Raw genomic sequence first — 26,179 nt, forward strand, 5'->3', positions numbered from 1 at the left:
GTTGCGCGTGGGTCACCGGCCAGCAGTGACCACGGCACACTGTGGATGGCTCGACAATACGCGAGAAAAAACACACATGCACAGAGACAAACCAGTTTCTGTGGGGAAGTAGGGACAGAATGGCCACCCCCCTAGTGGGGGAGCGCGCTGATCCACCGTCCATACCTGCTTTTATTAGGCTCATTTTGCATAATAACTCAGGTAACGTACAATACTCATTAGGGGAAGTAAGGAACATATAAAACAAAGAACTCTGCCGGTCTATTGAGTTGGGGGGTCAAAGAGCTGTAAGGCTGAGGAACAAACTAGCTTCCTCCTAAGACCCTCCTCATTCAACTAAGAGCATTCTTGGACAAAGAAGGTTTCACAGTAATTTACATGTTCTTTCTTAGGCCTGATCACCCCGGGAAATCCGCACTTCCCAGTACCGAGCTGCACTTCCCCGTCATTGTTTCAGGCTTAGGTGGAGCGCGGGAACTAAAGCCACCGAGAGATAAGGAGATTTTCTTCCGGACGCTGAGAACTCAGACTTTGTCAAAGCCGAGGAGTGAGGGTCCATCACCCCCCTTTTGCTGCAGCCCCCCCAAGTCCTTCTTTTGGGGGGGGCCTCCCAAAAGTGATCGTGCCTGGCTTGGGTTGTTCCCCCGTGGGGAATCTTACCCGTCTTTGGCTAACCGACCAAGCTTTTTTGGGGGTTCAGCAGCAGAAACAGCATTACTGCCAGGGAGATAAGTCTTTTGTCTCCTTGCCGGCTCACGGTTCCAAGGGCGTTCCCTTAGCTTTAGCCTAGGCGGGGGTCTCAGCTTCTAATACCAGTCAGGGCGGTTCCCAACAATCGGTAGCCAAAATTCTGAGGGAACTCTTAAGCAGATTTCCAGAGCTCTTTCTCTGTACAGTTCCCTCCTGTATTGTACTCTCTGGCCTCTCTGAATTCTGATCTTAGTCTTCTCAGTTCACTGAGATATTCAGGCTCTGGGTTCCACCTCCTTGTTATGACCTATGTCCTACACTGTTTTTCTGCTCAATGTTTGAAAACTGTTGTTTATATTTTATGTTTTGCTTTCTAGTTGTTTAAGGTAGATTGTAATTCTGGCCCTTTTAAACCCCATCTTTGCTAGAAACCCCTATTTTATTGGGGTAAAATTTTATATACAGTGAAATAGAAAATATTAAGTGTACCATTGATCGTCCTGACTAAATTAACACACCCGTGCATCACAGCGCCATATCAAGATATGTAGTATGTTACCCTTATCCTGGAAAATGCCTTCATTCTTTTTTCCATTTAATCACCTTCCCCATCTCCTAGGTGAAAGTTATTCTTATTTTTCACCAATGATTAGTTTGTATAGACATTTAGAGAATACACAATTATGTATATTAATTATTCACTCAGTATAATGTTTTGTGATTTATTCATGACATTGAATGCATTAGTAGTTCATTCCTTTTTATTGCTGAGTAGTATGTCATTGTATTGGTATACAAACTTTATTGTTGAGAAGTATTCATTGTATGGATATACCAAAATTTATTCATCCTGTTATTGAGGAACACATGGGTCATTTCTAATTTTTGGCCATTTTGAGTAAAGTTGCTGTGAATATTCTTGTATTCCAAGAAAGCCTTTTCTTTTTAAATATCACAAGTTGCCAAGAGGACTTTATTTTTTCTTACCTACATCCTGTTCTGCAGTTTCCTTGACTCTTTTAGCCTGGATGCCAAAGATTCAGGTATTGGTGCGGACCAAGAGAAGGCTGGCCAAGGCCCTGAAAAGTCCTCCTCCTCCTCAGTGATGACCCTGGCTTTCCCCTTCTTGTAGACGTTCCATATGAGTATGACTGGTCCTGCCAGGTGGCCTCTTGAGTTCTTCAGCAGAGCTATCTGCCTTCTTGGGGGTGAAGGGCTTCCTGGGAAAGAGGGCGAGTGGAACAGTACTTCCTCAGCCACTGCACGTTCACCTCCAAGGACTCGGTGGACTTGTCCCTCCTCCTCTGATCCACTGAGATCCCAATGATCCAGGGCACCTTTTAGTGAAGGTTAACTTCTTGGAGCTGAAGCCCCTGCCACCTGGCATTTCGTGAGGTACCTCACCATGGGGCATCTCACTATGGCCTGGGATGGGATTTGAACACAGGGCAAGGAGTGATTCCTCACTCTTTGGCTTGTTGCGCCTTGTGTCTGCACATCTCCCTCTGGCTGGTTAAACAGTGTGGCAAGGTGTAGAATCATGCCATCCCTGCGGAAGTGGGGCTGTGGGATCCTGCCACCCATGTGGAAGTGGGGCTGTGGGATCCTGCCACCCATGTGGAAGTGGGGCTGTGGGATCCTGCCACCCATGTGGAAGTGGGGCTGTGGGATCCTGCCACCCATGTGGAAGTGGGGCTGTGGGATTCTGCCACCCATGTGGAAGTGGGGCTGTGGGATCCTGCCATCCCTGTGGAAGTGGGGCTGTGGGATCCTGCCCTTTAAGGTGGGTGTCATGGTTGCCACCTGCAGGCCTTCTCCAAAGGAGAATGGCCACTGGAAAGCCTTTTCATGGCGTATATTTCTATATCTTTTGGGTAAATAAATGAGTGGATTTCCTAGGCTATCCATGTTCAAATTTCTAAGAAACTGTGAAACCTTTTGTAAAAATGGTTATGCCATTTTACATTTCCATCACCAAGTTGCTTTCACTCACTTCTTATTTTAGTTCATGTGGGTATGAAGTGGTGTCTCATTGTGGTTTTAGTTTGTGTTTCTCTAATACCTTTTCATACAGAGGTGGGCAAAAGTAGGTTAATATGTAATACAATAATTAATATAAGAATAAACTTTTCCATGTACTCATAACTGTGAACCTACTTTTGCCCATCCCTGTATAGTTACTGACTTTTTATAGCTTCTTTTATGACTTCTGTTAATGTCTTTTGAGCATTTTTTGTAGTTGGGTCATCTTTTTTTAAATGATTTGTATAAGTTCTTCATGTAGGTGTATCCAAGTCCTTTTGTCGTATATAGAGAGTGAACATTTCCTTATAGTTCATGGTTTTGCTTTTTATTTTCTTAACATCGTTTTATGAGATTATTTAAAAGACTTAACTTTGATGGTCTAATTTATCAATGTTGTTCTAATGATTAGTGCTTTTTATAACTTTGCCAAATAATATTTCTCTTTAACTTACGCTGTTTTCTTCTAGTTTTAGGTTTTACGTTTAGATCTATGATTCTGTTAAATTTAATTTTGGGGTAAGAATAGATGGCAGGGTTCATTTTTCCCCCATATATTTAACTAATTCTAATTGTTTTAGCACAGTTTGTTGACAATACAATTACCATGATGCCTTTGTTGAAAATGAGTTGACTGTGGAAGTGTGGATCTAGTTCTGAACTGGCTGATCTGTTTCATTGCTCTGTCTTAATTGTAATACCACATTGTCATGATTGTTTTGTCTGTGTTTTGTGTTAAAAGTAAGCAGTATGATTTATCCAGCTTTGTTCTTCTTCCAAATTATTTTGGCTATTCTAGTTTTTACAGTTTCAGTATAAAATTTAGAATTTATCAAGTTCTAAAAATAAAGTTGCTTGAAATTTTGATTAGAATTGTGAATATAGGTCAATGTGAGGAGAATAAAGATCTTAATATTACACCTTCCAATCCATGAGCACAATATATTTATCAATTTATTTAGACCTTTCATTTATTGCACAATGTTTTATAGTTTTCAAAGTGGAAATCTTTCATATATACTGTTAAGTTTATTCTTAACTATTTTGCTTTTTAAATTTTTTAACAAATGGATTTTATGTAGAGAATAGATATTTTACATATTGACCTTGTGTCCTGAGCCTTAGATAAATTCACTCATAAATTCTAGTAGTTGTTTGTTTTGATTCCATAGGGTTTTTTTATAGATATTCATGTTGTATATTAATAAGTAGAACTTCTTATTTTTCCTAATCTATGTATCTCTTTATTTCTTTGTTTCACTGCTTGTTATCTCCAGTGAAATATTTAATAGAAATGAGGAGAGCAGATGTCCTTGTTGTGGTTTCAGTCTTAGGGGTAGGTAAAACATTCGGTGTTTCATTGTTAATTGTAATGTTTCCTGTGGATTTTTGTAGATCTTCATTACACTTGGTGTGTTCCGTCTATTTTTTTTTGTTTATCAGAAGTGTTTTTAAATCATAAATCACTGAATTTTTCAAATGTTTCTTATGAAACTAAGTTAAGATGATCATATGTTGATTTTTAAATAATTTATTTTATTGCTATAATGAATTACAGTGATTTAATTTTGAATATTAAACCAATCTTGCATTCTTGGACAAACTGCTTGGTGATGATGGTGATAATTTTTATAAATTGCTGGCTTTGATTTACTAGTATTGTGTATATGATTTTTGAATTTGTGTTTATTACACACAGTGGTTTGTAGTGTTATTTTCCCTCACACTATTTTGTACACTTTGGTATCAGAATTATACCAATATACATATCAAATTATGAAACAAATTGTGGTCTTTCCTCTCTCTGGTTTTTACAAGAAGAGTTTGTGAGGCTTATTCAACCATCACTCCTAAATTTTTTGAAAGATTTTGTACGAACTTGGTACAATTCCTTTTTTCATTGTTTATAGAATCCAGTAGTGAAACCATATGGAAATGCAGTTTTTGTGTGACTGTGGTGAGGTTTTTAATAAACATCTGATTTCTTTTATAGGTATAGGTCTACTCAGAATTCTTTGTTATTTTTTTGAAGTGTTAATAAGTGTATTTTTTTCAAGAAATAACATTCACTTCCTCATAAGTTCTCAAATCCATTAGCATAGATCATAATTTCACCTTATTTTTTAATAGCTGGACATTATATAGTGAAATCCTTCCTATTATTACTGTTCTTGATTTGATTGGTATTTTTTATTTTGATGAGTCCTTCTAAACATTTAATATTTTTATTCTTTTTTAATATATTTGATTGATTATGCTATTACAGTTGTTCCATTTTTCCCCTTCACTCCCCTCCACCCTGCACACCCTCTCCCACCCACATTCCTCCCGTTTAGTTCCTGTCCCTATGTCATAAGTTCTTTAGCTTCTACATCTCCCATACTATTCTTACCCTCCCCCTGTCTATTTTCACCCTACCATCTATGCTATTTATTCTCTGTACCTTTTCCCCTTCTCTCCTCCTCCCACTCCCCTGTTGCTAACCCTCCATGTGATCTCCATTTCTGTGACTCTGTTCCTGTTCTAGTTGTTTGCTTAGTTTGTTTTTGTTTTAGGTGTGGTTGTTAATAATTGTTGAGTTTGCTGTCATTTTACTGTACATGTTTTTTATCTTCTTTTTCTTAGATAAGTCCCTTTAACATTTCATATAATAAGGGCTTGGGGATGATGAACTCCTTTAAGTTGGCCTTATCTGAGAAGCACTTTTTATCTTGCCCTTCCATTCTAAATGAAAACCTTGCTGGACAGAGCAATCTTGGATGTAGGTCCTTGCCTTTCATGACTTGGAATACTTCTTTCCAGCCCCTTCTTGCCTGTAAGGTCTCTTTTGAGAAATCAGCTGACGGTTTTATGGGCACTCCTTAATATTGTTGTTCTTTAAAAATTTTTGCGTTTTAAATTTTATTCATTGTTTATTTCTTGTTGAATTGCATTCTAATTGTATCTCTATGCCATCCTTCTACTTCCTCTGCTTTTAATTTGCTATTCTTTTTCTAATTTTCTAAGGTGGAAGTGTAGGTCATTGAATTTAAACTTTTCTTTTGTACAATAAGTATTTGAAGCTATAATTTTTTCTTTACAAGCTCTTGTGACCTTCTCCCTCAACTTTTCATGTGTTATGCTTTTATCATTCAGTTTGAAAGATAATCTAATTACATTTATTTGTTTTTCTTTCTCCACTATTTTATTTAGAGGTGTGTTATTTATTTTCCAAATATTTGAGAGATTTTTGTAGACATTTCTAATTGTTTTTCTTGTGGGCAAAGAACCTGGCATCTCAGCATATGATCTGTCTCATTGAATGTCCCATGTGAACTTGAATGTGTGTGCATCCTCTGTGTGTAAGGTGTGATGTGCTACAACTGCCAATCCGTTCAAGATGGTGGGCAGTATTTTTCAAATCTTTCATACTATCATCATTATTATTCCAGGTCTAGTTACTCTACTAGACACTGGAAAAAGTGTGTTAAAATCTTCACATATGATTGTGATTTTTGTGTACCTCTTAAGTTCTTTCCATTTTTTCTTCATATATTTTGAAATTCTGTTATTGCTATTATATGCATACACATTAAGGATTGTTAACCTTCCTGATTGATCTACTATTTTATCATTATACAATGTTCCTCTACTCTCTGATAATATTTCCTTGTCATGAAGTTTCTTTTATCTGCTATTAATGAAGCCATTCCAGATTTCCTACATTTACTGTTTGCATTTTTACTTTCAACCCATGTTTGTCTAAAAATAGCTAATTACCTTAACCTATATATTTGCAATTTATCCCTGCAGACACACATCAAATAACTTATGTAGACCATCTAGGGTAAAAGCTTTCTTTTGAAATAAATGCCAAATATACAGATATGGTCAACTAGTGATTTTTCTTTATTTTCTCAATACATTTTCTCTTAATAGTTCAGTAAAATGTATAAGGATATAAAACCCAAATTTTATCATTTCCTTACAGTAATTGAAAGGACAAGTAGATTTAGACTCAGAAACCCTAAGTTAAAGATCCAAATTTCTTTTATAGCATGATCTACTTTGAGAAGTTCCTGTGGTTTTAAACAAATGACTTTAATTGATTGCCCTGGAGTAAAACTGTACCACTGATGAAGTGAAGGCTTGTTCCTGTTGTTTGAGTGTTCTGTGTATAAGATGAAATAGATTGATGATATTTTCAATAAAAGACCTCTTTCATGGTCACAAGATAACATCATTAAAAAGGTTCTAAAAATTCTTAATGCAAATGGCATTACTTAAAAAAAAATGATGCCTATGCGGCTGCAGTTCTGCCTACACTTTCCACAGGCACGGTGGTTCAGGCCTGGCCACAGTATGGTCATGGGCCAGTTTTTGGGTTGGTAATCTCATGTTGGTCAGAGCTAAATTTTAAGGAGGAAGGCAAATTTTCATGGGTAGAACAAATGGGGAATTGGGAAATTTGAGTAGTTGCCTGGGAAAAGTAGACAACAGTTGTTAGGCCACAGGACTTTTGTTGTCATTTTTTATCTTGAATGGGTCCTGTTACATGGGTGGAGGTAGGTATTGGTTCCAATGGTGGGAGGATAGCTAGAGACTAATTGCTGGATGCTCTGGATGCCCTCCCTTGGTACCCAAGGATGCTTGCCTCGTGCTGTTTTTTATTGCCCAGGAGGGTACCATACTGGTCTTCCGGACTGGCTTGCAGCTTCTTCTGGTATGCTTTAGTTGGTTAGGAATTGTAGTGCTACATAGTGGGACAGAGGGTAAGTAGCATGGATCGTGTGAGTTGACACATTCTTGATGGAGAAGAGCTTTGTATTGATACAGGATGTTACTTCCGTGTTGTGAATGTAGTATCCCTGGCTGACTTCAGAGGATACACAGTCATAGAACTAAGTTGAGAGTCTGGGCAGGAGCAGGCGGGAACAAACAGTTGTAGAGGAAGGTGTGAGGACCAGTCCTGAGTGATTACTTACTTACAACAAAGGCTGTATTGCCTCTGTGTGTGTGTTGTTTGGAGCAAGTGGAGGAGCTGAATTTGAAAGGATAAAAATGCAAAAGACATGGTGTGCTAGAGGATGTCTGGAATCAGAGTGCTCAGTATTTGTGAAACAGTGCCTCTCTTTTAATAGGCTGCACTTTAAAAAAGTAGAACTGTAATATATTTTTCAAATACAAATCTAAGTAGAAAGTGAAAGACAGATTTACTTGTATAATGAAGCCCTATGAGAAGCTATGAAGCATTGTCAGTTGCTTGTGGTGCTCTCCTTGGTGAGATTTAAATAAGTGCCACAGATGAGAATTAGAACACCTTTCCAGAGTTAAAAATAAGCCCTAAAGAAATGTTTCTGTGGAGCTGCTTGTGCTTTCTTGAGTTCATATTTTAAGTGTATGCAAGAGTGAAGTCTAAGACAGTGTTATATAATAGTAGCTGGAAAACATCTTATTTCTTAATGTAGCATTCACAAAATGGTACTTCTTTGGATAGGGTCCTTTACCTTTTCCAGAGGACTCTGGGCCTCACCTATGCCCCTATTTATATCCCTGTTTTTCTTGAAGCTCAGGCCTTGGCTTAGCTGGTTCCCAGAAGCCAGCTGCTCCTCTCTTTCCTGGGATTGCCTGAACCTCTCTCAGTTGCCTCTTCTGTATGTTTCTTTGGTTTCTGGCCTCACTCTATCATCTTCCTAAATTTATGACATGTAACTTTTTCCATCCTCAAAGTGTAGCCTCATAAAGATTTCAAATTTGTGGAGTGTATGGGTTTAAGTTAGGTAGATTATGAGACTTTTTTTATGGACCCTAAAAAACAATATGCTTGTTCTCCTGATAAGGATTATGTCCATATCAGTGTGTGAAATACCAGTGGTATAACTAGAAAATACCTATAATTCTTTCACATTATTTTTTAAATTTGTGTTAATACTAGGTATCAGGTCTCTTTTGCTTCTGTGGATTTACATAGTGGAAGATGATTGCTGCATGTGCTATATATACATGACTCTGCATTTCTGAATCATTGTACGTTTTGCTGACTTATAAAATGTGTTTGATACATTTATCCTATGTGAAATTTTACAGTAGTTCCTTGATAGAATCCAGATAAAACCTTTCCTATGCAAAAAAAAAAAAAAAGAAAGACGTATTTAGGAATAAAAAGGTGAGGGTTTGCATAAAAAGAAAACAGTGTTAAGGGTCAATTAGAATCTGTGATTAGTTAACTCTTTCAGTAAGAGGAAAATGATAGCTAATTGGCCCATCTTGATGGAAATGAAACAGAAAGAAAAAATAAAGCAAGCCTCCTTTTATCTTTGCCAGCCTCTTGTCAGGCACAGACTTTCTTTGCTGCGAAGGCTGTTAAAAGCTCCCTTAATAATTCAAGTGGGAAGTTTTGAAATCTTGAGTAACTCCTGATTTTTTAATGTAAAATTTCACATGATGTTTTTAATGTAAAATTTTACAATCTGCCTAGCACTTCACAGTGTGGTATGTATTGAAACCATAACAGTAATTGGGGGATTTGTCAGCTGGATCCAATTCAAATATTGTGTGTTAGACTCTGTCCAAACATTATTGAAACTAAGAAATCTTGTAATATCTTACTTTTCTGGCTTTGGAAGAGCTCTGTTGTGCCCCAAACCAATACTTGATAAATGCACATTCCACCATCATGGTACATAGGGCCTTCCTCCTATACTCTGACTCTGTCTTATCATATTTATCTCAGTGATTTAGGTAATATTTAGCCAGTCTTCAGTTTCTTGCTTTTCTGAGAATGCGATTAATGTATTTATTATAGGGTTCACAATGGGATAAAATTGGGCTTTCTCCCTTTTAGCTTACCCTGTGACCTAAACCTGTGTATGAACTAGATTTTATCTTTCTCATATTTTCTTTACTCAGGAATTGTTTTGGTGAAAGTTTAAAGGTTGTAGAAAGGTATGTTTAGAAAGAGTAGATTCACTGGAAGTAGTCAAAAAAAATGCATCACAAAGTGAAGAGAGATGTGACCTTCAGGTTAACTAAATTCTCCTCCTAATCCATTCTCCTCCAGTGCCATTCTCCCTACCATGTAATTGACAAAGATTTACTGATGAGAGCCAGGATTAAGAGCTGGCCAAGTAGCTCTCTCTGACTGCCTGACCTATGTTGTATATTCATTCATTCTTTCACTCAATCATTCAAGTATTTACTTCAGTGCTTACTGTAAGCCAGTCAGCACTCATGCACTGGCGATAGATATAGTGGCTAGTAGCTTGCTCCTTGGTCGTACTGGAGAGATTTTGTGCCCCACCTCTGAAATACATTGTGTCCTTTGAATTAGTGGGAGGAATACCAAACACATCTCAATGAAAGGGCATTCATCTACTTGTGGACATGGAAAGTTCTGAACTCTACAGGCTAGAGGACTGTGGGGAAGGCTGATCAGGAAGACTAGAAAACCTAGGAGACAAAATTCTCATTCCATTGACAGTGCTTAATTTCAAAAGTACTTTGTTGATAGTTTAAAATTTCTCTGTATGTTTAATATGCTATTATTTTATTCCTAACCTCCCTACCCTCTCCAAAGCTGTTGTTGGACTGATGGTGTGTTTTATAGTTAAAGATATCTCAGAATTGAGGATGTGAGCTGTACAGGCTGGAGCTTCTTATCACAACCACAGAGCTCTGAGACTGTATTCAAAACCCATCTTCATTTCTCCTATAATTTCTACTTTGAAAAACAGAATGGGGAATATTTCTATAGGATTAGTATTAAGGCATTTTTATGTCTTAGGAAGTATGTTTTATACTGTTTATTGTGGGAAACTCAGACTTCCTCAACTGATAGTCAATGTATTATTTGTATTTGGGTTAATAACTCTAATCTGCCTTTCTCCTTCCCTTTTTCTCTTTCTCTTCTTTCTCCTTGCCTCCCACCTATCTCTAAATCTATCAATATTTCATCTTTATAGATTTTTTCCCACAAATGTCTAATTTTACTGTATTTATGCCTATATTTTACTCTGCCATTAATATCATGTAGACAATATTTTCCCATACTTTTAAGTATTGTCAAAAACATTTTCAATTCAATTGTATAATAGTCAAAATTTAGTTAATGAATCTATCGTTAGATGATTAAGCTGGTGACTGGTTTTGTGGGTGTTGGTGGGGTCTTTTGGTAATCATAAATAATTCCATAAGATTATCTATGGGCACAAAGTTTTCTGTTACTTAGTATCAAGATGTCTTATAAACTTATTAATTAGTGCTACTCTCTATATAAAATCAATTTTAAGCAAATGAAATGCAGTGCAAAAGTTAAAATTCATTACTATAACTTTTTTCTCATTGACCACAGGGACAAAAGCCAAGATGGATAATCAAGTATGGTATTTGAGAATTTCCAAGCTGGCTCTGGCCGTGGCAATTATCCGCTCAAAACCTGCAGGCAGAAGCAGCAGAGAATACACACAGCACCTTGCAAAGGTGGTGTCTGGGCAGGAGTCAGAATGGAGAGAAAAAGTTGAAACCTTAGAAGCTGAAGTTCTACAATTACGTCAAAAACTACTACTGAGCAAAATTTGTTCTGGATCATTTAAGAGTGGTCAGTATGTGAAAATGCCTTTTGGTAATGCATCCATCTGTTATATTTCAGCTTCATGATTACTTAGAGATTTTTTAGTTTCCTAAAACTAAACTAATTCTTGCCCTATAAAGTTTTTTTTTTACTTCTAGCCATCTAATAAAAGTTTATTGTCACTTCCTAATGAATGGAATTACATTAGACAGTGGGATGAACTTAGAGAGTGAAAATAGATATGAAGGCAATAATGTTGTAAGTTTACTGATAAACTAACTTTAAAATCACATTGTTCAACCATATTGTTATATGTATTTTATGTTGCTTTCATATTAAATATTCATCTAGCAATCATGTATCAACTACCAGCTTTGGACAAGTGATGCACTGAGTGGTGAGGACCTGAAAATGTAAGAGGAGCTGCTGTCCTTACCATTAGGTTCCTACTATTCTAGCAGGGAAAACAGATTTATAAATAATTAACTCAGTTGTGATTACTAATGAAGTACAGAGGGGAAAGCTGTCCATTCTGGGTGGTTTCTAGAAAGGCGTCTTGGGTCTGGCCACTAGTCAGGGGGATGGTCCCAGAGTACGCACTGAGAGGCAGGCACAAGCAAAGGCACAGCCGTGGAAGATGCATGTCCTGTTCAGGACACTGCCAGCATTACATTTCGGAGTGCCTAGAACGCTGTAAGGTGGAAGATGTAATGGGGGTGAGGGAAGAAGAGATGTGAATTGAGACCAGGTTCAGAAGGGCCTTGAGTGTCAGCCTAAGAACTCTTTCTGTATTTTCTATCAGTGAATTGAGCATACAGTTTATGGTCTCTGTAGGACCCTTTGATGCAGAGGACTGACTGTCATATTGGGATTAGAAAACATAATTCTGATGATTATAAAAAATCAAAAAAGTAAAATAGATCATGTTACTCCTCTGTGGAAAACCTTCCCCTGGATTCCAGTTCTGCTTCACATTAGATACAAACTGTAACCATTGCCCATGATGCTGCAGATGATTTTGCCTCTACTCACTTCATCCACCTTGTCTCATACAACTACTCCCTTGTAAACTCTGTTCCAGCCACCATGGGGCTCCTTACAGCCCTTGAAGACCCTTCTTGCCTTGGATCTTTGTTGTGTTCTCTTCGACTCTCTTAGTGACTGGCCTCTTCCCGTCCTACAGGTCTTATTCTAAATGACACCTCTTCAGTGTATGCTCCATATACATAGCACCCACCACCAGTTATTCTTTAATCCAGAACCCCCTGTGGGCTGTTTATTTACTTAGTTGCTGCCTAATCTCCTGATCTAGAGCCTAGGTTCACGGAGAAGTATAGGTCTTTGATTTGCTAAGAACTCTCTACTAAATGCCCACCCCAAAGCCCGACACACAGAAGGTGCTCAATAAATACTGTCTAATGGAAGTGGAGCATAGAGGCTGTTTGTTCGATAGCAATGATTTGGAAGCAAGGAGAGAAGTTTTAAAAGCATTTACTAAACCCAATGTGAAGAATGATGAGTTGTGTAAGAGCTATGATGGTGAGAACTAAAAGGAGGTCAGAGAGGTTTGGATGATTTCAGAGTACACACCTCAGGTATTTGTGAATGATTTCAGATAGTGCTGAAGGGAGACAGAGGCATTTAGGACAATTGAGGTTTCCAATCCTGGTCACAGACTTGGTTGTGATGCTTTGAATCCAGATAGCAAATGCAGAAATAAGCTTATAGGATAAAAGGTTGTGTCCAGATTTGTTTGAATGTAGTCTAGTCCCTAAATATACAGGGGTTACCTGGAAGGAAGGTGGAAGTATGGTCCTAAAATTCAAAGGTGATGAGCAGCCTAGAAATGGAGACACAAACTAATTGTCATTGACATTTAAGTAAGAGTTAGACTTAGAGTTGTAGATGAGACTCATAGGGAGAATAGAGCTGAGGGGTGGGGGTACTGTAGGTTCCAACATTTCAGGGTTGGCAGAGGAAAAGGGCTGTGGAAAAGCATGTGACTGTGAAATTAGGAGCGTGCAGGTGTGGTGATAGAGGACTCACTGCCTTCAGTTTGGGAATTATCAGGAAAGGTCACTCACCCAATACCCAGATGTTACAAAAATCTCATTATTGTGCAAGTGAAAATAGTTCTATGATTTATAGCCACATTTTAGACTCTCTAGAATCTTTCTAGGTAATGGTACCCAGTGAATGGCAACCAATCAATTTCCTTAATTGATTGAAATAATATACACATATAAACATTTCCAGTAATTTTGAAGTGCAGATAGCATAAATATCTGTGATACCAAAACTGTTTACCAAGAAGGCTCTATTTAAAACACTGATACAGTGATACGTATTTCTTGATTGGAATGAGAGTGTGCCTAACAGGGAGAGCCTAGGTGACAACTTGTTCTTACACTGAACACTGTCACTTACAGCGCCTGTGAGAGAAATTTTCAAATATCATATAATTAAAATCAGTTTTACTCGCAGCAGGAGTTTCAGGTAAAGCATTTCATCGCAGATGTTTGGAAGTAGTCTGTCTTCATCTGCTAGCTTAAACTTGAAAAATGAGGAATAAATGGATAGATTCAGATAAATAGAGTCACTCTTAAAGGGGAAAGAAAAAAAACTTAAGGGGGATATTAGATCAACAGGAAAATAAAGGAGGAACACAGCTGTTATTTAAAGATGTATCACTTGAAAGGGTGACTTGCCTTGATCTAAGAAAACTCCATACCTGAAAATTAAAACTATATTATAGGTGTATTTTTATTATTAAATATTTCTTTCTGGAATTATAAGGGTTGCTTCACATATGCAACTGTTCTCAAGTGATTGGAGACAGCAGGCCCTAATGAATTTTGAATGGAATACTTTTTGACAGAATGAGAGGCTGGGGAACTTAATTTATAGCATCAACTACCCATTGAAGCACTGAGCAACCCAGAATTAAAGCAGAGCTGAAATGTCAAAGTAAATGAATAAGAAAGTGTGATATAATTTTTAAAATATTTTAGGAAGTCACCTATTTATTATAACTTATTTTTTATAGTTTCTTAAAGAGAAATATACTTCTTTATAATTCTTAAGGGGCTAGACTATACAGAGAAGGAGATAAATAGAACTTACTTAAAATTATGTCACATTTTCATTTTACTTAAATGCTCCTTACTAGTAGAAGGAAGGAAGGGAGGGAGGTAAGGAGGGAGGAAAGAGGAAGGATGAAAGGATGGAGGGAATGATGGAGGGAAGGATAGAATGAGGGAGGATCAAAGAAGCCCACATATCCAGTGACATTTCTCAAAAGCCTTGCAGTGATTCATGGCAGACACAGTGGCCTACTCAATATCCAGCTTTCTTCTTCCTTACTAAAGCATTCCAATTTTCTTTTGGCAGAAATGTGCTCATGTCTAGTGAGTTAATCCATGAATGCCTTAGACCTATTTTGCCAATATTATTGTAAGGTTGGGCAGAGGCCAATGAAAGGTAAAAATGTCTCAGTCTTATGAGCTTTTGATAAAGACTTGCTTCTTTGTATAAAGAGACTAAGGTTGTGAAAGAGAGCTATTACACGTTCTTTTTTTACCTCACTCATCTTTTTTTCTGTATTAGGCACTGCTGCATGAAGACATGATGTCTGGAACGGTGGTAGCCATTTTGCAACTCTGAGGCAGTATTGAAAATTAATGTCAGCATGCTAAGGATAGTGAAGCATGCTAAGGAAGTTTTTCTCATCCTACTTCTCCATGTTGCTGAGCAGTCAGAGCAACTCTAGGTTTACTTTATTAAGATTTTTTTAAAGATAAATAGTGGTGTAAGCCATTGTTATACATGTATTTTCTTCCTTATATCCTAATTCATGGATGGGAGAAAGGGTAGGGTCATGAATAAATTAGAGCAATGCTAATTTTCCCTCCAAGAATCTTCTTGATCTATAGGGAAGAAAATGAGAGAAAAAAACTAGGTTCTTTAATCTAGAGCAGTTTCTTTTTTTTTTTAAGGTTTTATTTATTTTATTTTTAGAAGGAGAGGAAGGGAAGGAGAAAAAGAGGATGAGAAACATCAATGTGTGGTTGCCTCTTGCACACCCCCTACTGGGGACCTGGCCCACAACCCAGGCATGCACCCTGACTGGGAATCGAACCTGCCACCCTTTGCTTCACAAGCCCACGCTCAATCCACTGAGCTATACCAGCCAGGCCAGAACAGTTTCTTAAAGATGGCGTCATGATGTTGGCAAGGATTTCATCTAGGTCTAAGTAGGTGGGTGAGTAAGACTCAACACATAGAGCCAGGCCAGGAAGGTGTTAGTGACTATTTTTCAATGTTGTCTAGGGATTGAAGGGGACACAGTGACAGGAACAGTGCCTTGTTAGTGGGATAAATGGCACAGAATTTCAACGAGCAGATTTAGGATTAAAATTTTCGTGTGTGAAAGAGACAAAGACAGAGAAGAGCAGGCAGGTAAGGGGAATCTGGAGGTTGCTATTATGCAGTAGCTTGACAGTCACGGGGGGGAAGTAGATAGATGAAGTGTCAGGTATGTGCTTTTCTCCCTTACAACTTTATGTACTCAGTGTGTCTTTATAAATGATAGATAGGTTATTGGTGGAGTAACTGGCTGGAGTAAAAAGAAAGGAAGAGAACATCAAATTAAATTAATTCATTGCCTTACATGTTTATTTCCATAGTTCATTGAGTACAGAGCACACACATAGAGTGCATGGAAGTGGTGTGCTGAGCAGTACATTTAGTTTAGGGTGAAATTAGCTCTTCTAAGCATAGGGTCCTGTAAAACAGCTGATCCAACCAGATGGCTTTAGAAGCGTCCCTACCATTCCAGCTGACAACATTTATGGTTGTTCACCCTCTCCCTAGTTGTCCCCTTTGGGTGCTTTATTACCCTGCAGATTGAATTCTCAGTGTTCTGTTTCCTGCTGTAGACCCTGCTTCTCAGCTTATGTAAGTCTAGATGTAAGAAAAGGTTCTTAGCTACACTGGCATGGACCCAGGGTCAGAACAGCAGCTGGACTTCCCATCTGCCCATGTGCACCTCGTCAGACTCAACATGGACCTTGTCTTTCTCTCCTGATGGCTACTTTTCTGGTCCAGGCCACTCAGCCTCTGTCCCATCTCTTTGTTCTCACCTTGTCCTAGAGCATGTGCTGAGGACCATAGCAAATAACTGACTTCACAGTCACATTTGTGGAACTCCACATTCATATGTTGGAGCATTCTCTGTTTTACAGATGCTGAAAGAACACAGGAAGTAAATGCCTAAGCATTTTCTTCTTAGTTTTCACATAAGGGCTTCTAATACAAATTGTCAAATATAATAATGGAAATTTACTTAAAATTGCAGTTGATTTAAACCACACATGCATAATGTACATAAACATCCAAGGAGGTGCCCTTAATTTAATATTGGTTCTAAGGAAAGGCTCCCAAACAAAATTGAAACAGACTTACAGATGCAGAGAATAGACTGAGGGTTCCCATAAGGGAGATGAGTTGGGGGGATGGGTGAGAAAGGAGAAGGGATTAAAAGGTAAGAATTGGAAGTCACAAAATAGTCACAGGATATAAAGTACAGCATAGGGAATATAGTCAATAACATTATAGTAGCTATGAATGGTGCCAGGTGGGTACTTGAAATACTGGGAGAAGTCACTGTAACGTATGTGATTGTCTATGCACCTGAAACTACTACAGAATAATACTAAACATCAACTGCAATTGAAACTAAATTTTTAAAAGTCTGTAAAATAACTTAAAGTGCATAGATAATTATACATTAGACATGTTTTAATAATTATATGAAATTGAATTAATCTTTTGAAATTAGATTATTCAAAATATAAATAAAGTTAAGGTTTAAAAATTCAGAATAAGCTTCAGTATCACAAGTCAATGATTTAGAAACATAAACATCTCAGTTATTATAACAAAGCTGACTCTGGTAGGAATGGGGTGTGGAGCTAGGGAATAAGAAGGGCCAAACAAGTCCTGGAGTAGGTACCAGGCCTGAAGGAATCCAGGAGCCTTAGAGGCTGGACTTAGGTGAGAATAGCCAAGCATCCTGTAATATGCAGTGTTCCAGATGGAAATTATCAGTCCACCCACCCAAATCTCTTCCCTGGACTGGGCCTTCAGTCCCATTGCATGACACAGCCATCTGCCTTGTCTAGGCTGGCTTACAGGAAAGTATGTATCTTGAATGCCCAGGTAATCCCCTAAGTTGACTGTGCTCTTCATGTATCTCTGGATTCTATTTCTCTCCATTCTGTTTATCCCTTTTCCCCTCTCTCCCTGCATCCATCCTTACTTTCCTCCTTCCTACCTAATAAACAACAATATGTGCTGTGATAGAGAACTATGAATATGTCATATTTTTTGGTACAAGCTGTGCAGTTGTATGAGACAGCTCCCCTGCCATTTTTGCAGGGGAAACATCCTTTTTCTTATACCTATGTCAAATAATTTAAAGGATATCTTGTAAGGAGATTTTTGGATAGGGAATGCAGTATACTGTATATTAGAAATCAGTAGAAAACTTTAAATTCTGATTATACTATTATACCAATCCTTAAGGTGTATAAAAAGTAACATAGCTAAAAAGAAATATACTCCTATTAATGAATTCTAGCATGTTACACAATAAGACAAAACACATTTACTCATAAATAGTGTTTCATCATGCATTTGTAACTGTGAACACACATACTTGCATTATATTCTGGGTTGCACTGAGGGCTAAACTAGCTAACCTTGATATAAAATGAATTTGAATGAATTCCTAAAGGGAACATGGAGACAAAGCATATATCTCAGGAACAGTGATACCAAACCAGCAGTGCTGGGCATTGTGTGTGTGGGACCCACATCTGATCTTCTGCAGTTTATGTGGTAACATTCATTACAAGGAAGGAAATTACACTTTTATACTGCAGGAAAAGGGTGGTCTTTGCAGTTGAATCTCCTGGTTTGGAAACATGATTTATGTGAATTTTAAAATTTAAATTGCTTGTGAGCATTTCTTAGAGTTAGTGTGGAAATTAAATGCACCAGAGTGTGACTCTGCTGTGGGATATGTGTGCTGTGCAGGAGACACGGCAATGGTAAACTGCTCTGGGCCAGTGAGTACTCCGTTGTGCACGACATCAGTTACTCTGTGGTAAGCATGTGATAGTTTTTCTTGTTTTGGGTCTCTCCCATTTCTTTTAGAGTCAGAGAAATATTGCTGATGTGTCTTTAATATGTTCCAACTATGTCTGTCGAGTTTGTACTTTGAAATAAACAAGAAAAAGGTTGCTTCCAGAGAAAGCTAGTTCTTACTCTTTCAAAATCCTAGTTTTCAAAATTACTCATTAGTCTTTTACTTAATAAGTCACATGAAGAACAAAGTCTGAGTTGCTCTGTGCCCTCCCTTGGTGTTTGATTCAGTGAGATCTTACACACAGTAGTTTTTCAAGGGTGTTTCTCAGCTTGATATTTAAATTATAGTCTCTGATTAGGTTTGTAAATATTTGTAGTATAAATAATTTCCATGATCTAAAGTGGGATTTTCTATATAAAATATAATACATACAAATTCATTAACACCTTACATCTATTTGATACAATCACTTGGTGAAAAGAAATAACTGGTTAAAATGTAAAGAATGTCTTTGATCCTTCTACGTACTTTTTATTATAATTGGAGTTTTTAATAAAATTATCAGTAAAGCAGAACATTGCAGAATATAGACATCTTTATTTCCTTCTATTGTTATTCTAATAACAAATACCTTTCCTGCTGGAATTTAGTATAATCTGTTCATTCTTTCTGTAAAATAATATTTTTGATAGAATGACCTATTCTTTGGCCCAGTTCATTACAAATTAGATGGCACTTTTCATATTTTAATACATAATTTTGCTAATACTAATGCCGTTAGTAGCTCTGAAGTTATTTCTACCTGAGCATTTAGTAAAGCATTTATCCTCATCTGATTATTTTTTATCCTGTAAACTACAAGGCATCTCATTGTGTCTGTAATTTCCAAGCAGGAGTCAATCCAAAGTAGGTCAAGTCTGTGTTGGTAGGCTGCGTTGTGTGGCTGTGTGGCTCTCTGATGCCTGATGGGGCGAGAGATGTAGCAGGAGCTGGACCCAGAGAACAGTGTATCTCGGTGATCTGTACTTTTCTAGTCCCTGAAACTTCCCTTTAAAGATGAGTGCCTTGCCTATGCACAGGTGTTTGGGGTGGTGAACACAATGATGACAAACTTAACTGTTCACTTGCCTTTTTAACAGCAAATGCTGTTAAATGTGAATCTAGGCCTTTTGCACCTGCATGAAAAGAGAAGTATCATTAAACAGATTTACAACTTTAAATTGTTAAATGTATTTTTATTTTTAAATAACTTTGTAAAAGGCTTTGCCTCTGTAGTGTTGGTAGGCGCAAGGCTAGAGTTCCAGGCAGTGGCCCTGAACTCTGCCTGTGCATTAGAATTACCTGGGAGCTGTTAAAAGTCCTAATGCCTGAGTTGCACCCCAAACCAATCTGTCCAGAGGGTCGGCCAAGGTGTCGGTATTTTTTCACAATCACTAGATAATTTTAAAGTAAAACTAGGATTGAGAAACACTGGTTTAAGATAGACTTTTATTTCCTGTGTCCAACCCAAATGCCCCTACTGGCAGTTTTCATTATTAATCCCGCCTAGTTTTAATCTTTTATTTTATTGGATTTATTGGAGTATTTAGTATGCTGTAGTTATTTATTAGAAAGAATAGAATCCACTGGTATTGGCCCTTTTGTGGGGTACCTCTGACTGTAGATTTGGTCTGCACTAACTCACTTTAGTTGTGAGACTTGGGACCCTGGATGATGCTGATGAGAGGGGAGGGCTGCTCACGTGCCTGTGCATTGGTTGTGCTGGTGGCATGCTGGGGTTGGAGCTGGGCCTTTGGTGGGGCTCCCAAGCTCTTTTGTGTGAATAGTGAACAACTATAAAATGAAACTGGCATTTTTATCAATCTCCTTTTTTATTCTGTAAGGATAAATAATAGTAGGCAGCTTCTTCCAGCCTCTGAAAGCAAGGCATTCTCATTTTTAAAATCAGGAAATATTTGTATTTCTGCTCTTCCTTCAGTTTTATTTGTTTACTATAGTATATAGTTTATTGAACAATTCATGGAATGCTTTTCAAATCATCTTTTTATATTATTGCTATTCTATTCATGGTCTTTGAGTTATTCAGCAGCCTATGATGAATGAACATGTTTCTTTAGAAAGGAGCAAATATCATTCCTTCCTTTCATTTATATATTGCAGGTGATTTCCCATATTAGCTGGCTATGAAATCTTATTAACAATACTTTGGGATATTATTTAAAAATCCTATATCATTTGATGCAGAGACATTTCCTGTTGCATAGTTCAAAAGTAAATATTTAATTAAGAGGGTACTTAACATATGCACACACACTAATGGTACTTTAGTTAAAATTAAACTAAAACCCCTGTGGCAGCATGATTTTAATTCATGGATTCTGATTTTAATTCTGTTAACAACTTTATCAGTAATTCTCATCTATTAAAATTACTTAGTATATTAGCTTTTATATAGTTCTACAGTAAACGCTTTTCCCCCCTACCTAAAATTTCCTATATTTACTAGAAAGTGGCAGATACTTAGATTTTATGGCATGAATATTATGAATCGGTATGTTTACCAGAATGCATCTCGGACATAAATAGACATGATGTGATTGTAACATCCATTCTGATAACATGTTTGAGTAAGGAAAAGGACAATGCTTGGAACACCATGCTCAATGTAAAACCTTTTTACACACTGATGGATGGTCATCATCAAGGTCTAGTGCCCAATAGATATTCCATGATTAATTTAAGAATAAACATGCATAAATATATGAAGAAAGACCCAAGAAAGGAAGAAGAGGTGTTATTAATTGGAGGAAGGGTTGCTGAGGACATATTCTGACATAGAGTGGTTATTGGAAAGAGCGTGGATTTTGGAGTTAGATGATTCTGCGTTGAATCTCAAATCTACCAATATTTGCAAAGTTATTTAGATTAAGTCACTTACTGCCCATGAAAATCACTTTTCTCTGTAAAATGAGGATGGAGAGGAAGAGGATAATAACAGGTCATGGTGAAATTTAATGGGGAATGTTTGGCACCCAGCTCCCTGACTCATAGACTTAAAAAATAAATGCTAGTTTCCTTCCTCCTTGGCCTTGATACTCTGATGGGAATTGTCATTGATTCCTTAATATCAGAAGAATCTAGTTTACTTTTTTTGTCTGTTTGTTTTTGGGTTTTTCTGACTGAGAATTTTCTTGTTTAGTTGTATCTTGTGAAGTCCTGGATCTAGCTGTTTGAGCAGATTATACAAGTGGGAAGGGAAAGAACAAAGCTTTCAGGGTGTGTTTTTCTTTCCAGTAGTAAAACTGAACGATTGCCCATTGCCACATTCTCAGTTCTGGTCCAATAGCAGAAGTAGAAGGTCCTCCATGTGTTGTAGGCCTGGCTATCTGAGTAATAATTCAGCTGTTATGTTGTTTAATTATTTTCGGAGTTACATTAATGGAACTTGATTTTCATTCTCTCCTCTTCTATATTGTTATAAAGCTCTAATCTGAGTTCTGTACTTTTGCTCTGATATCTCAGTTATGTAATTTACAGTATTCTTTTTCTTCCACAAAAGCCCTATGATTTCCTCTCTCTTGTATAAAAATATCATTTCTCCTGTTTCAGGAATCCCCTGTGGATCACATGCTGCCCTTTTTGCCTCTGCAGCCTTTCTTCACAGTTAAGATCACAATTTAAACAGTGGATAGCTTTCTGTTGTTTAGGGACAGGTTACATTCAAGACTCCCCATTGTGAACCCAGACTTTTCTTTTCAGACCTGTATCTCACTTTCTACACACCTCCACATCCCCAGTGTTCCACCTACACCTTCTCTGAGTCATTGCCTGTGTCCCTTGCCTCTTGTTCATGCTCTTTCCTGGTATGAAAGGCCTCTAATGAAAGCTTTATGATCCCTTGGCACTCATACTACATGAAATCCTTCTCGCTTTTCCCAGTTTGAACTAATTCCTTTGTATTCTTAGAGCATGTCACCTGCCCTATGTTTGACATGCCTTTTGACCTATAATAGAGTTAGTTATTAGCTTGTCTTTTCCTTAGTTCTTTGATGGTAGGAGGCCATATCTTAACATTTAAGTCCTTTTAGCCCTTATTCTGGTACCTTTACAAATTGCAGCATTGTGTATAGTATAAGTCTATAAAATCATCTGTTCTGGCAAAGCAGAATATATTTTCTTTGGCTTATTTTCTCCTTGAAAAATGTGTGCTAATTTCATTTTTTAATGGTAAGAGATTATGCTGCTTTTTTGGTCAAGTTTATTTAATTTCTTAGACCACTGATTTTTACAATGACTGATGGATGAATCAGCCATACTACTGAAGCAATGCTGTACTGCTTTATACTTTGGCCTTGAAGTTATAGAAACCAGAACCCTTGAGAAAGGACTTCATTTTCAGTAATATAACAATAGTAAAATCAGTGGTAATGAGTTCTGCTTGGTTAGCAATAAGATGTTTGCAGAAAACTGACTTTGAGTTCTCCTTTTTACTAGTCACAAGAATACTTGTATATTTTAATCATAATTCACATGTAATAATTGATTATTGAGCTGTATCTGGCTACACTTCTTTTTCAGAATGAAGGATATCTTTACTTTGTCTCCTATGCTAGAGAACAGACTCTACAGAATTAAGTATATGACTTTTGGCCATAGTCAGATTTTAGAGTTGTCATTGAGGCTTTATTGGCAGATAGACTATAATTTAACAACAACAAAAAAAGAATGTTAGCTATGGAAATGCATGTCTTCAGGCTGTGACATGTGAATCATTCTTGGTTTTCATAGCAAGTCTATAATTAGTCCATATACTTTTGGCATCTGATGAGCTATTATGTCATTCTTCAAATGTTTTATTCCAGGATGAAATGAAAGGCATCTAATTCCTAGATTCAAAATTGGCCAATTACGAAGATAGCACCTTCCTGCTGTGTCCTCACATGGTGGAAGGGTGAGAGCTCTTGGGGCCTTTGGAGTGATGGCACTGACCCCAATCGGAGATTCCACCCTCATCCTCTGATCACCTCCCAAAGGCCTTATCCCTTAATATCATTACCTTGGGGGTTAGGATTTTAACATATGAATTTTAGGGGAAAATAAACATTCAGACTGTAGCAGTTGGCAAAAATGAAGACAGAAAAAAATAATTAGGATTTTTGCGTGATCACATAAACCAAGTGAAGAGAATATTTAGTGAGTGAGGAAATGCATGAGATGAGAGGTGAAGCAATGTGGAAACTGGGAACTGTCTATTAAATCAAGGACCAGGAGTCCATTCATTCATTGGCAACTTTGCTGAGAGCAGCAGAATATAAATTGACAACCCATGCACATGTAATAGGCAATAAATTTCATGACTATCAACGGAAAGGTAACTGTGGGTATGTTTAGGAATCATTCAAGGGAATAGATAGCATGTGAGAGAGCTTCAGATGACACACTGTACTTCAGTAAGCAGGAGTGTGCTCAACCCATGAAAGGAAGCGTATCCTGAAGTTTGAGTGTGGTGTGTGATCCCAGGAGATAGGATTGCTTTTATGAAGTTACTGCAAAACTGAGGAGACATTAAAAGGTATATATGAAGACTGGTGTTAATCTAGCAACAGTGCATTGCATGTAAGAGAGGGGAAGACACTGAAGGCAGGAAAGCCCTGTAGGAGAAGATGGTAGTGTTCCAAGCAAGAAATGAAAAGGTCATGGACTAGGATCCTGGCAGGGGAATGAAAAGGTTCCAAAGGTACATTTTGAAACAAACAGAAATAATGCAGCTTATTGAATAACTGACTATATTTAGGGAATTCAAAATATTGAAAATTGACAGTTTGATGAAATAATTTTTTATTTAGCAGTGGTAACAGTGATGCATTTTTATGCTATTTTTTGTTCTTGTTGATTATGAGGTCAAAATATTTTGCATTTTAAAAGGGAAAAGGAACTTATATTTAACAAACAAATACTGTATAATTCTGTTTTGGCAACTACAAAATCCATTGCCTGACTCCCCTCGGAGTGACATCTCCATGTGAAAAGAAGCATTGATTTCTGAGCCCAGCAGGGTCAGTGAGGGTCCTGGAGCAGAGTACCTTCACCTGAGTCAACAGAATTTATGAGGATTCCCAGCACTGTGAGGAGATTATAGGTAAACTCATCAAGGCTCAGAAAGGCACTAGAAAAATGACTCGTGTGTCTTATGGTTCATATTATAATACTTGGAAGACACATTATTTTTAGTCACCGGGACTGAGATTAAAAGGGGATTTATGAATGTTCTGTGGATCCTAGGACTACATGATTATTTCCTTGTAGAAGCCTAAGTTATTGATATTTAGAAGATATATGTTTAGCAGTTACCAGGGGACAGAATGAACTGTTACTAATTCTGAAATTAATAAGAAGGGGGCATTGGAAGATAGTAATGCCCACCATGGGCATAAATAAAATCACATTTAAGTGATACTAAAAAATTAACTTTGCCTGAGTTTTGTGGGTTTTTTCCTGTGTTTCATAGAAAGCAGTTTCCTTATTATCTGTGATTATCAGTAAGGTTTTAGAAAAAATTGATTCTAGTCTTGCACAGTAATTTTTTTAATTGTTTTTCGTCACCCAAGTATATGTTTATTGAGTTGAGGGGCGTGTGGAGAGAAGGAGAGAAACATTGATGTCAGAAACATCAGTTGGTTGGCTCCCATATGTGCCCTGAGTGGGCATCAAACTTGCAATCTAGGTATGTGCCTTGAAGTTTCAGACCCACAACCTGTTTTTAGTATTTGGGGTGACACTCCAGCCAACTGAGCCACCCATCCAGGGCAATTTTGGGGTAGTTTTTAAACAAAGCCTAGATTCCATGGCCTGATGTCAGGTTTAAATAATGAATAGGTAGATAAAATCTTGAAACCAGAACTCATAACCATAAGCCTTCTGTAAGACAGGCTTTACAAGATGTTCTAGTCAGAGGATTCCTTATTCCTAGAAATGCAGTTGATCTTGGAACATTCCTGTAGTAGTGTTCTGATTTAGATCTCTCTATTTTTATCTGAGCATATATGTATCAGTTAGAACAAATATGTACCTGGCTATATATCAGGCAGTTCAATGGCAACATACAAATCAAACCTGCAATTGTAGATTTACAACTTGCAAGGTGCCTAATGAGATGGATGTAAGTTAGGGAGTGGAATTGAAAGGTGAAAAAATAAGGTGAATTCAAATGAGAGACTTCTTTTTCTTCTTGTTCAGGTATGATATTGTAAACATATAGTTTAGACAGAGGATTACCTGTATCTGAAAATTAGTTAAAAAATTAACATATCTTCTTAAAATATCTTCTAAAATAGCCCAAATAATCAGTAAGTACTTAAATATATGATATTTGCTCAGTACTGCTCTTGACTTTCAAGGTTAGAAAAGAAGAAAAAGGCTACTTGCTGCTTATTATGCCTCTTTGGTCTGGCAAGAGATTTCCTGAGGTAGACACATGTGAAGATACTATATATGCTCTAGAAATTTTGGTTTTGGTTATATTTATTCATGGTCAGTTGATTCATTTCTTCAACAAAAACAGCGATTTCTGGAGGTCCAGTGGTCGAAGATAGAAGGAACAGAATTTATATTCTAATGTAGGAGACAGATAATAATAAATCAGTAAGCAGGAAAAATTTTGAGAGTGTGAAGAGCTGTGAAGAAAATAAATGAGGTGGAAGTGATGGAGTGCCTGGGCATGGGGCAGGGCTGCTAATTTAGACAGGGTGGTCGGGGGCCCTTAGTGAGCA

The 26,179-nt window shown here is 37.4% G+C and overlaps 1 protein-coding gene across 1 annotated transcript in view; it reads left to right on the forward strand.

Moving 5' to 3' along the window:
- Positions 1-10,982: 10,982 nt before the first annotated feature.
- The window catches only part of MEI4 (meiotic double-stranded break formation protein 4), a 135,835-nt gene continuing 120,638 nt past the window's right edge, over positions 10,983-26,179 (forward strand). Inside the window, exon 1 of the mRNA XM_045842524.1 lies at positions 10,983-11,287. Coding sequence (XP_045698480.1) covers positions 11,056-11,287 — 232 coding nt within the window. The 5' untranslated portion in view covers positions 10,983-11,055. The remainder of the gene's footprint in view (positions 11,288-26,179) is intronic.

The sequence above is a fragment of the Phyllostomus hastatus genome, unplaced genomic scaffold (genome assembly GCF_019186645.2).
Source record: "Phyllostomus hastatus isolate PE091 unplaced genomic scaffold, TTU_PhHast_1.1 phas_contig_40, whole genome shotgun sequence".
NCBI classification, from domain to species: Eukaryota; Metazoa; Chordata; class Mammalia; order Chiroptera; family Phyllostomidae; genus Phyllostomus; species Phyllostomus hastatus.